Source organism: Scomber japonicus, chromosome 22 (genome assembly GCF_027409825.1).
Source record: "Scomber japonicus isolate fScoJap1 chromosome 22, fScoJap1.pri, whole genome shotgun sequence".
Classification (NCBI taxonomy): Eukaryota; Metazoa; Chordata; class Actinopteri; order Scombriformes; family Scombridae; genus Scomber; species Scomber japonicus.
Genome location: NC_070599.1, coordinates 17,830,644 through 17,843,391, shown reverse-complemented (window position 1 = coordinate 17,843,391; position 12,748 = coordinate 17,830,644). Strand labels below are relative to the sequence as shown.

The 12,748-nt window shown below is 41.5% G+C and overlaps 2 protein-coding genes across 3 annotated transcripts in view; both read left to right on the top strand.

The window, feature by feature from the left end:
* Positions 1–12,748, top strand: part of clcn3 (chloride channel 3) — a 248,766-nt gene that overhangs the window by 132,129 nt on the left and 103,889 nt on the right. The gene's annotated exons all lie outside the window — the stretch shown is intronic.
* si:dkey-185m8.2 (trichohyalin) lies at positions 3,352–11,025 on the top strand. Of its 2 annotated transcripts, none has more exons than XM_053343507.1 (3): positions 3,352–3,456; positions 3,798–4,622; positions 5,501–11,025. In XM_053343507.1, exons 1-3 carry the CDS (start codon positions 3,408–3,410, stop codon positions 10,945–10,947), a joined length of 6,321 nt encoding a protein of 2,106 aa, XP_053199482.1. In that variant the 5' UTR covers positions 3,352–3,407; the 3' UTR covers positions 10,948–11,025. The 2 variants fall into 2 exon arrangements, with proteins under 2 accessions (XP_053199482.1, XP_053199483.1); XM_053343508.1 differs by having other exon boundaries at positions 3,429–3,456; positions 3,846–4,622.

Here is a 12,748-nt window from a genome sequence, read left to right as displayed (position 1 = left end):
ATAAGAAAATAGAGGACATTTGGGACTAAAAACCCAAAAATGACTTGATTTGACTCATTTTGGATGGATAAAATGTCAAATGTGCTTCAAATAAATGTTTAAATAAACTTTTACACAGATGGAGAGCTGTGGATTTAGTCCAGCTAATGTTACCCCTGAGTTTAAAGCCTTTTCAATAACATTTTCTTATTCAATATTTCTATTAAATGTAATATATTAATCAATTATAGACCTTGATAGTTACTGATAGAGAGGCGGTTTGATCATAAACATTGGTACAACTTTGTTTGGTGTGAAAATGCCCCTGACTACTACGACTACAACTGCTCCTAATAGTCTAGTAATAGGGGATAGCTACAGGGACTCAGACAGGAGGAAGCCAAGTGTTATACTTTTATTACTTCATTGTCAGAGTAATGTAGGGGTGTCCTTTTTTTAAACACCTGATTACTGTAAGTGTGTCTTTTACTGGAGGTTGAGAAGGTGGAAACAGTTTTAACATCATATCACAAATAATTCCTGTTTGCTTTGCACCCAATAGTGCTCTCTTTGTTTACAGGCAGCGGGCTGACTGATGATTATTTCAGTATTATTTATCTTTGCATTAATTTTAGAGGTGATTTTAGATAGCATGGGGTGTTAATTTTGTCCCCCTTGCTTCTCGTTCTGCAGTTCGCGGTGGCCTCCGGTCAACAGGTGGTGTGCGGTTGTTCTGCCGGGAGTCCACTCACTTTTGATGGTGGCTCATTTACCAGCATGGTGCATTTTTATTTTTGAGTGTTGGTTTGTGTGTGTGTGTAATCATTTCCACAGGTGGGATACTTCCAGGACTCCATCAGTGGGTGTTTGGCTTCATGGGTATCTGTTCTGACCTCTTCTTGTCCTTTGTTCTTCATAAATAGCAAGTTGTTAACTTAGATCAACACTTTATTGGTAGCCACTTTAGTGAAGCCCTTGTTAATTACAGGTACTTCCCATTGCTAGGAGTAACATGGATAATATCGCAACTACTAACCCTTTCCAGGTAGGTTTCTGGACTTGTGATGAATGACCAGAATTGGCCTGAATACTCTGGTATAATTTAGACGTGGCTCAAAGAGGACCTGAGCCAAACCAAAATGGCCCTGAAAAACAGGTCCACCACCGTAATTTACGACCAAATCTGGCAGCCATACTGGATTTGGGCCAGAGCTGGCTCACATTTGGTGCTGATGAGTAATACAAAGCAACGGACAACACCATAAATAACACAAAGAGACCTTCTGCTGAAGAGCCAAAAGAGTCACCACATTTCTTGTGTCCAAGACTTCCTTTAATTCATTTAATCAATCATCTTTGTGCCACAGAGAGAGCATTTCCATCACTACCACCCAAAACATGAAAACAAAATACAGTTTCATTTCCCTCTTTAAAAAAAAAAGAGAGAGAGAGAGAAAGATGTGGATCGACAGTATAAAATCCTCCCGTAAACATCTCTGCAGACGAGGATTGCAGGAATTAATGTCCTGTCTGTTTCCTCTGATTCTCATTTTCACCACTAGCACTTATTTTCTTGATTGGGTTTATTTCAGGGGCAAACTAATCAGAAAACACTGATGCAAATTTTCACATATTACATTTAATAGAACGATTGTGAGCTTCAGCGTTGATTGTACACTTTTTTTTTTTTTTTTTGGTGGGGCCTGTTTATTTATTCATGATATGGAGTCTTTTAGATGCTGCCTCATATTTGGAGGTGGAAATGCTACTGCTGCTTGCTGTTGGGAGTCCAATAAAAAGTAATTTGTTTGGCATTTACAAAAAGCAGCACACATGTGAAAAGGCATCCATCATGGTAATATTCACAGAACACTTAACAGACTTCAAAACAACTCTGCTCGGGTTAATGGCGTCAAATCAATACGGCTGATTCAGTCGTTTCCATAAACAGGGTTTGTTTTTATTAACCCTGACTGGTGCTGAAGGAAAGGGTGAATCATAAAGGGCGTAATATAATGTGTGTGTGTGTGTGTGTGTGTGTGTAGGTGTGTGTGTGTGTGTGTGTGTGTGTGTGTGTGTGTGTGTGTTTTCATGGTACTGAGCAGACATGAGAACATGTTGTACCATGTATGCAGCCAGGGAGGCCACCCAGCCAAGGTGTGGTGACAGCTGGCAACTCTGACCACATACATGATGAGAGCACACTGGCTGCTCACACAATACAGCAACTCTTACCAAATAAATAAATCTCTATTTCAGATTATGATGAAAAGCCCCCCGAGATAAATCAATAGCTGTTCTGTTCCTATTTGCAACCATGTTGATTTAGCTTTTCCCCACAAGGCATAAAAATACCCCCCTACATATTTTTACGTAAATCTTTTCCTGTATTATTTGAGAAACTGAGAAATAATCTCAACACAAGCTCGTTTTAGTAGCCTTTCTAGACCTTTCGATCATGTCACATGATCCTCATCTGCAGCTTGAGTGTGCCACTTGTCATGTATTTGTTTTTTCTGAGCACTTTAATCCTGATAAACTTTAACATCCACATAGGATGAGAAACAAAGCTCTTTTTTGAGCTGGAAAAGCTCATGATGATGATTGTGTGATATGACCCAAAGCTTCAAAAGTTACTAAATGCACTATAAGGTGATTCATTTGTGGACAGCAGTATAAAAGGTCAAGGACAAACTTAAAAAATGCCATGTTTGTGTAATCCAAATATAAGGAAGTGGTCATCACAGAACAGTTATTATTGGATATTTATTTTAAAATGTGACAGTGATTAAATTGAGGAACATGATGTCCCCATAAACTCTAAAACTCTGGAACTCTTTTATCTGCTTTTTTAATCCCTCACACTGTCCCTCAAAGAGCTAAAACAATGTCATTTTCAACAGGAACTTGTTACCACAAGGCCAAGTTAGCTGTGTACCACCTCGCTTATGAGTGAAGGAAATAGACATGTTAACCACAGGATAGCATCTGCCAGTAAGACGCTCTGCAGCTCACGTCACAAAGAGGCCTGTTGTGAGCCTGCATGAGTCTCAGCAAGCACACACATGTTCTGTGTCTGTGCAACATGTGAATAAATGAGTGAGTCCTTGTGACGGTGCACAACATGCATGTCTTCTTTTGCAAGCATGTGCATGTTCATGATGTGTCATAAAAGCTTAACTTGCTATCTCTTAACTTCCTGTCAACTTGAGTGTGAGCACGTAAGGAAACCACAGGTGCATCATGTGACACGGCAGCCCTTCCACTTTCTGTGTTCGCTTTGTGTTGCGATGATGGCCTCTAAACTCTCATTTCGGATCAATTAACTACCGGTGTTTGACTGTTCTCTTTCGCAATGACGCTGAAGAAACCGGCCCTGTAAGAGGAACCAAAAACAGGAAGAGGAAGTTCAAGTGGACAGAGCGCTGATGGAGACGATAGATGAAAAGAACAGTCCAGTCACTCTCGCAAACGGCGGTGAGTTTAATGTAGTGCTCTTACTGTAAATGCTTTGTTTACAGATGTAGATAAATAAGTTATAAGTAGTATACATTTCAAATTAACTTGTATGAAGGCATCTTGATGTGAGTGTAAGGTGAGATGGATAAAATAAGTATTTTCTTTTTGCAAATTCACTTCAATTTATATGAAGCTTAAGATGTTTTATGATAAATGAATAGTTTCAAGTAAATTTAAACCACTGAATTGCAGTTCTTTAGGTAAAACAATGAAAAAGAAGGTTTCCTTTACAGTTTTAAGTCTAAAGTAGTAACTTGATGACTGATTACTGTCACACTTCTGTGTTTTGTGTCATTCAGCCTACCCGGTACGGTGCACTGAGGAAGTACTTCTCCCTTTCTTCACAGATGAGAGTCTGCAGGCCGCCATGAACTCACAGCACCCTCCCGCCTCCTGCAGCGTCCCTCTTGCTCTCTCAGAGATTAGACTGGTGCTCCTGGGCAGGAAAGGAGCAGGGAAGAGCGCGGCGGGCAACACCATCTTAGGATGGGAAGTTGGAGGGTTTGAGAGTGGGAAGCCTACAGAGGAATGTGTGAAGAGACGAGCTGATGTGACAGGAAGAAAAGTCACAGTTGTGGACACCCCAGGGTGGGAGTGGTACTACCCACTCAACAGCACACCCAACTGGGTGAGGAGAGAAACTTTACGGAGCGTGTCGCTGTGTCCTCCTGGACCCCACGCTGTGATGCTGGTGGTGAGGGCCTGTGCTGCAGTGACGGAGGCCTACATCACTGAGATAGAGGAGCAGCTAAAGCTACTGGGAAAAAGAGCTTGGGAGCACACCATGCTGCTGTTCACCAGGGGAGACGAACTGGGCCTAACGTCCATGGAGCAGCGGATCCTGACATGCGGACCAGCACTCCAGAGACTCCTCCAGAAGTGTGGGAACAGATACCATGTTGTGAACAACCGTAGCAAAGGAGATAGGACACAGGTTCAAGAGCTGATAAGGAAGCTGGAGGAGATGATGGCGGCGAAGGAGGGGAGCAGCCATTTAGAGATGGATAATACGGTTCTGTCGGGTCTGGAGGCGGACGGGAAGAGGAGAGCAAGGGAGAGGAGGAAGAAACAAAGACAGATGGAGGAGCAGATACAGAGAGGAACCATCAAAGCTGCTCTCATGAGTGAGTTTGTCAGGCTGTTTAATTAATAAAACTTCAAGAATAGCAAACCTGCTGAATCTAGTGGAAAATGTAAATGAATAGTTAAAGATGCATTAATCAATAGTTAATCAATATTCACAGTGCATGAAATGTATAACGTAAAACATGTTGCTCATAGCGACAAACTTATTGTGCCGTTCTCTTCAGCTCCAGGAAGCTGTTTAATGTATTTCAGCTTATTGTTTTGGTTTTTATGATCCAGAGAATGTAGAATGTGCTTCAGTAAAGCACATTCTACTGCAGACAGCTAGTTAGCAACTAGCTGGTGAAAATAATGAAGCATTTAGCAGCTAAAGGCCCTGATATTCCCCTCAGGAGTTGGTGGAGACTACAAACAGAGCTAAAAGGAGAGTAATACGATATTATTGGGATATTTGTATTGTTGCTGCATCTATGTTTGCTAACATGTTTGCCCCAAGAAATGTAATACATTATTTATTAATATTTGCTTTATAATGTGACAAAAAGATAATCCGCAAATTGACAAATTTGAGCACCTGTAACCATCACATTGCCAATAAAGTTTCCGTTGATCAACTAATTAATTAATCAATTAAAAGCTCTAATATTTACATTATTTAATGTATCACTTTGAGGCAAAACTAAATGAGAGTTATTATTGACCTTAAATTCATCAGGTGGACAAAAAAATGATCAATGATGTTGCTTCTAGTGTGTTGGGTCTGTAGGTAGATGATAGTTTGCAAGACTTTTTCCAAAACAACTTCATAACGTACCCAAAAATCGATGAATGTAGCTTTAATGTGAACTTCCTTTGTTTTATCAGAAGAACTTTCTATTAGCACAGATTTTTAAAATTCTGTGTTTGTATCTTCCAGACGATGGGGCGTCTGAACTAGACGCCCACCAGTCGTTCTCCAAGGCTCCTCGACGTCTACCTGAGGTCAGACTGGTTCTTCTGGGCGAGCGCGAGACAGGAAAGAGCTCTGCTGGAAACATCATCCTGGGGAAGACTTGCTTCTTCCAGGCAGGGGTGGCAACTGAAGAGTGCATTCGTCATCAAGCGGAGGTGTCCATGCGGCTTGTGACAGTGGTGGACTCTCCGGGCTGGGAGGCGGGTGTAGCAGGGGCAACACCAGAGAGGGTAAAGAGGGAGATTGTCGGTAGTGTTACCTTGTGTCCTCCTGGACCCCACGCTCTTCTGCTGACTCTGAGGGTGGATGTACTGGTTACGGCAGGACATGTGAGGGAACATCTGGAGCTTCTGGGTGAGGGTGTATGGAGACACACAATGTTGCTGTTCACACACGGGGATCAGCTTCGAGAGGGGGTGAATATTGAGCAGCACATCCAGAGTGGAGGCAGGGACCTGCAGTTGCTGCTGGAGAAGTGCAGGGGGAGGTACCACGTCATCAGCAGCATCGATGCGGGAGGAAGAGGAGGCTCTGCTAAGGTGACAGAGCTCCTGGAAAAAGTGGAAAAGATGGCGGCTATGAACAGGTGCGAGGCTTTCTCCGGTATGGTTCTGGAAGTGAGGGATCTGAGCCGGCAAAGGAACGAGAAGTTCAACCTGCGCTTGAAGGAAATCACAGATAAAATGCTTCGTCAGGAGGCAGAGCTAAAGAACATGCGAGACAGGGAGATGAAAAGCATCCGGTGGTTTTTTGATAGGAAGAAGAAGGTGAAATCACCCGGGAAGGCAGATATTCAAAGGGAAGAGGAGGATGATGAGGACAGGAGGGTTGGTGAAAGGAAGAATGATATTGGCGAGCTAGAGGAGAGGATGCGATGGCTGACAGAGGATAAAGAAAGAGAACTTCAAGATCTGAACATTGAAAAGGAGAGAAACCGTGTAACACTAAACCAGAAGGAACAAGAGAAGAACAAGCTGACGCTCGACCTGGAGTTAAGAGAGAGAGAGATCGAGGAGCTGAACGAAAGAATTGACGAGCAACAACAGAAGCTGCTTGACCTTGAACGTGCCAGTGTTGAAAATGAACATGAGAGAAAACTAAAGGAGGACGCCATCAGAGTGAAGCAACAAGAGTGGGTGAGAGACATGGATATGTTGAAGGAAAATATCGCGGTTCACGAGAAAGAGAAAACAGAGTGGATGGAAAAAGTGAATTCATTAAAAGCAGAAATGGAAGAATGTAAAAGACAGCATGACAATATTATTGAGAGAAAAGAGCAAGATAAAAACCAAGAGATGGCTGAGATGGAAAAAGCATTAAAGAAGGAAATGGAACTAAAACTCCTTGAAAAAGACCAAGAGCAGGAAAAATTGAGAATAAAGGCCTCAGAGGAAAAGCAGATAACTCTTGAAGGCATGAAACATTATGAAAAAGACATGGAGATGAAAGTTGAAGAGATGAAATCACAACATCAGAAAGAGATGGAGAAGAAAATGCAAGAGAAAGAGACACAGATACATAATATACAACTGCAGCATCAGGATGAGATGGCCAGAAAAATCAGCGACATGGAAAAAGCGATGAAGAAAACCAAAGTTCAACACCAGGAAGAAACTGATCAGATGCTGAAAGAAAAGACAAATGATATAGAAAATATCAAACAACAGCATGCCAATGAAATAAGAGACATACAGCAAACACAGCAAAGAGAGATTACTGAGCTGAAAGAGCAGTTTGCAAAAGAAAAGGAGGAACAAGGGCAAGCCAAAAAGAGAGAGATAGCAGAGTTAGAACAAAAGCATGCAACCCAAATAGAGGGACAAATGATAGAAAACAAAAAAGAGAAAGACATGATTAATCTAAATCACAAGAAAGACATGACGCAAAAGATGCAAGAGAAAGAAAAAGAGGTAGAAGCCTTAAAATTACAGCATCAGGAAGAAATGACAAGAAAAATGAATGAAGTAGAAACACTGATGGAGGCAAAGAGAATTGAACACCAAGAGGAAATCCTTACCAAAGTGAAAGAAAAGGAGGAAGTCCAACAACAGCATGGTGATAAGATAAAAGAAATAGAGCAAGAAAGACAAAGAGAGGTTAACAAGCTGAAAGAAGAGTTTGAGAAAGAAATGGAGAAACAACTGCAGCGAAGACAAACAGAGATAGCAGAGTTAGAACAAAAGTATGCTGCCGAAATAGAAGGAAAGGTGCTAGAAAATGAAAAAGAGAAAGAACTGATGATTCAAACTCATGAAAAACACATTTTGACAAGAATGCAAGAGAGAGACCGACAGATGGAAGAGTTAAAACGTCAGCATGTTAATGAAATTGAAGAAAACATGCAAGAAAGTGAAAAGGAAAAGGAAAGGCTTGTTATGATTTGCAAAAAAGAGATGGAGCAAAGGTTGGAAGAAAAAGAAAAAGAGATTGAGGGGATAAAATCGCATGTCAAAGAAGTGAGGGAAAAGCTGCAACAGAAGGAAGAGAGAGAAACTGATCTCTTGAGGAAACAAAAAGAAATGGAGCAAAGACTGGAAGAGAAGGAAAAAGAGGTCGAGGAGAGGAAACTGAATATCAAACAAATGATGCAAAAACTTCAAGAAAAAGACGAGGCAGAAATTGATCATTTAAATTACAAGAAAGAAATGGAGCAAAGATGGAGAGAAAAAGAGCAAGAAGTAGAAGTGATACAAGATAATTTAAAAGAACTTGAGAAAAAACTGCGACAGACCGAAGAAGAGAGAGAACGAGAAAACTCCAATCACAAGAAGCAGATGGAGCAGAAACTGCAAGAAAAGGAGCGAGCAATAGAAAAGTTACAGCAGCACATAAAGGACGTTGATGAAATACTGCAAAGAAAAGACGAAGAGAGAGGAGAAATTATTCTGAATCAGAAGAAAGAAGCAGAGCAAAGACTGCAAGACAGAGAAAAAGAGATGGAGGAGATGAAATTGCAGTTTTTAAATGACACAGAGAGAAAAGTAAAAGAAAAGGAAACTGAGATTGAAAGTATTAAACAGCAGGTTGACGCCAGGGAGACGAGATGGAGGGAAGAGCAGAGGAGGAAGGATGAGAAAGGAGAAAAAGAGATGAACAAACTGATTGAAATCATTGAGAAGAAAACTAAAGAAATAACACAAGCGCAATCTCTTCTCGCACAGAGAGAAACTGAGATTGACGAGGCTAAGACGATGAGTGCAAACTACATGAAAGAAATTGAACAGCTGAAAGAAAGCAATAAAAACCAAAGCTACAGCCTCATCGAGACACAGCGACGTCACACGGAGAAAGACGAAGAGCTCAATCGCCTGAGGCAAAAAGACAAAGAAAGTGAGAAAGAGCTCGTCCATTTGAGGCTCACGATCGAGCAAACAAAGTCAGAGCTGAAGCAGCTCAACAAAAAGATGGAGAAGGAGATGAACAGCATGATTCAGGGATATGAAAAGGAGATAGAAAGCATGAAGTCAGTTGTACAGGAAAAGGACGACGCCATGAGTCGTCTGGAGGAGGAAAGTGGGCAAAGCATTTCAGATGTCACAGAGAAATATGAGGAAAGCCGAAAGAGAGTCGAGGAGCTGCAGGAGCAAAATGAGAAGATGAGAAAAGAGGCGGACAATCTGAAAATAAAGTGCGAGGAGCTGAAGAAGGAGAGTGAAGAAGAGGCTAGAAAACATCTCGAGGTGAAAAGCACGGAATCTGAAATCCAAGGTGTTCTTAAAGAGAGAAATCAGGAGGTCGGTGCTTTAAAAGAGGCAAATGAGAAATTAAAAGTAGAGATAGATGGGATGAAGGAGAGAGAAGGCGAGTCTCAGAGGCAGATGAATGAGATGAGAGAGCAATTCCAGAAACAGCTGATGGAGAAAGAAAGCAAGGTCAGACTCAAAGATGAGGAAGCTGAGGAGAGATTGTTGGAAAGGGAAAGAGAGGCAGAGGAAAGGGAACAGGAGCTGAGTAGACGTGATGAAGCGTTGGGCGAAAGAGGGCATGAACTCGAAGCGCAAGAGGAAACGCTTCTTGAAAAACAGGGAAAGCTTGAAAGTAAGGAACAAGAACTTCAAAAACTGGAAACAAGCTTAGAGATAAAACAGAAAGAGCTTGAAGAAAGGGACAGACATGAGAAAGATGTTAAAATCAGAGCAGAGAAAATCCAGAAAATGGAAAAGGAGCTAGAAAGCTTGCTCCAAGCGCTGGAGGGCAAAAAGGAGGAACTAAACTGTCACGGTCAAGATCTTCAAAAGAAAGTTAAAGGGCTGAAGGATCAGGGGAAAGAGCTAAAAGATAGAGAGTATTACTTGAGAAATGAAGCACAGGAGCTGATCAACTGGAAGTCAGAGCTGCAGATGCAAAACGAACACGTGAGCTCTACGACGCAGGAGTTAGATAACATGAGGCGAGACATGGCGTTGCTGAAGGAAGAACTTCACAAAAAAGAGGCAAATTTAAAGATGGCGTTTAACAAACTGAGAAAGTGGCAGCAGAGTCTCGAAGAAAAGGAGGCAGAGATGTGCAGAGGAGGGCAAAGCCAGTCTGATCAAGAGGTAGAGATCGGACAACAAGAGGTCGATGAGACTGATCCTTTCGAGCTAGCAGCTGAGAGCTCAGATGAGGAAGAGTTGCGTTTAATGTACGAGGAGCTTGGCGTGGTGGATGAACAGGAGAGGAAGGGAAAAGGAAAAGGAAGAGAGTCAGATAAAGATGAAAAGGATCGGGAGGATCAGAAGACAAGAGCGGCGACATCAGCCTCAGAAAGCGATAACTGTCACCTTGAAACGCTAAAAGAGACGGAAAAGGAAGTGAAGAGTGCAAAGGTCACGAGAGATTTCAAGGTGTTATCTTCAAGTCAGGGTCACAGAGGCTTAAACAACACTCCTGGGACTGATATCAAGGTGGTGGTGTTAGGGGAGAACTGGTCATCTCGCTCCCCAGCTGGAGTCGCCATCCTGGGCGGAGAGGCGTCCGAACTTAACGGTACTACAAACAGGCCTTGGAGAGGTCAGATAGCTGGACGGCGCCTCGCTGTTGCAGAACCGCTCGGTTTGAGGTGGCGAGACGGACCCGATCCAACCAACGCAGCGCAGAGACAAAGCATTCTCGAGTGTACCTCCTGGTGTCGCCCAGGACCTCACGTCGTCCTCCTGCTCGTGCCGGCCTTCTTGAACTGCACAAAGAAATACAGGAGAGCTGTGGAGGAGCACATGAGTTTGCTGGGGGAAGAGATATGGCAGCGCACACTGGTGCTTTTCACATGGGGGGAAACTTTAGCTGTGAGCGCAGAGCAGCACATCCTGAGGAACGGAGAGCTGAGTGAACTTGTGGAGAAATGTGGAGGCGGGTATCACGTGCTGACAAGTAAGAAAAGCAACTCTCAGATTGAGGGATTATTTGAGAAGATGGAGGATATAGTGTCTTAAAACAGCAGAGAGTAGTTTTAGTTTTTGGTGGAGAACTGTAAAAACTGTGTGAATTTATCATGTAAGATAATGTTTTTAATCGTGAACATTTTTAAATAAATGTTACAAGTGTTGGAAGAATTACTTCTAAATGTCCTTTATTTAAAGCAAAAGTCCCACAATGTAAATATACTACATTACAAGTGAAAGTACTGTGTTTTAAGTTTTTAGGTCAGTTATTCACAATCATGGGGTCATGAGATGATTAATTAATTAATTTTTCACTAATTGTTGTTTTTTATTGGTGCAATGCTGAAGAGTTTTACCTCCAAAACACTTAAAGTTCTTCTTCAGACAAATAAAAATTATTGAATAATAATTAGTGTTTTTTTCCACAAAATAAGTTCAATTATCTAATTAAAATCCTAAAAATTGCAACAACATAATCTATGGATATGCAATTATTGTTAATTTCTAAAGTTCAGCTACTTCACTGTGAAGGTCATTATCAGGTTGCATACTGGACCACTATTGGCTTCAGACTAGATGTGATGTCACAAATCCTGCTTTTTTATGTAGTGTGAAATCTTAAACTCAAATAAATATAGTGGAGTAAAAAATACACTAAATACTCAACATAAACGTGGTATTTAAATACAATACTCCACTTAATGTGACGCACAGCTTACTCAGTGATTAAAGTAAACGTCATTACCTCGTCATTGCCAAGAAATCAAATTAAATTCTTGTAAGAGCTGCAAATCCAGAATGATTTTTCAGATGAACCTCGGCTGACCTGCACTATCACCACTCATGAAAGACTGACTTTCACACTCTCTCCACAAGATGGGGACCTTGTGTCAGCGTAGAGATTACCCTCCGAGCACCAAAGTAATCAGTGTTGAAAGTCACTGATGACAGGGAGTTGATGCTGAAAGTATAGTGAAGCTAGTAAAATGTTTTTTTTTCTTTCTTTAACCATGTTTTACAATTTTCTGTGTAAATGGCTACTTTTAAAAGGAAGACTACACAAAGACTGACTAGCAGGCCCGTGCTCCGTCTTGACTGGAGGCATTTCAGGAGAACCAAACCTTCTCGCAATTATAACAGCAGGGAGCCTCCCGCACGCTGAGAGGACTCCTGCTTTGACAAGTAAATTATGAGTCTTGATGAGAGGAGTACGGCTTTCTCAGAATGCAATTTTTGACAGCCAGGAAAATGTGAGTGGATACATACAACAACTTCCATCATCCTCGGAGCCAGATGCAACATCCAAAAACACTCGTGTGCAATCATCAGGCTAATAATTATGGAGTGTGAGTGCTGGTCTGTATCAAACATGGCAGCAATGTTTTTTAATCTGTCCATTCATTGTGAGCCGCCTTTAGAGGCGAGATGAGAGGGTGTTGTGTCAAGATGGATCCCTGCTTCTTTGATCATCTCTGCAGGGTGGGACTGGTTTCAAAGGGGGGAAATTAAGAAGAAAAAAAAGTTGTTAAATTGCAGTTGATGCAGACATAATTTTCATATATTTTAGCTTAATGTTTTAAAGATATCAGGTATCCGACACAAACACGGCCATAATGTGTCATAAGAAACACCCCTTTTCATTTTTAAACCCTTGGATTTATCATCACATATCTCATTTATAGCAAAACAACACATGATTTATTGATCATAAGCTGCGACTGATTACATAGCCTAGTGCATGATGATTTTCTGTGGTTTCATTTTGAAGTGTTTCAAGGCTATTTTTTGAGTCTTAATCTCATCAACCGTGCAAGACAAAAAGTTTTGGTCCATCATCAAAAACACAGATTGC

Bases quoted from the DNA above. Each gene is read 5' to 3' on its own strand.
- si:dkey-185m8.2 (XM_053343507.1), top strand. From the start codon at position 3,408: ATGGAGACGATAGATGAAAAGAACAGTCCAGTCACTCTCGCAAACGGC. The intron at 3,457-3,797 runs GTGAGTTTAATG...TGTGTCATTCAG, and splicing joins AGTCACTCTCGCAAACGGCG to CCTACCCGGTACGGTGCACT. The intron at 4,623-5,500 runs GTGAGTTTGTCA...TGTATCTTCCAG, and splicing joins CATCAAAGCTGCTCTCATGA to ACGATGGGGCGTCTGAACTA.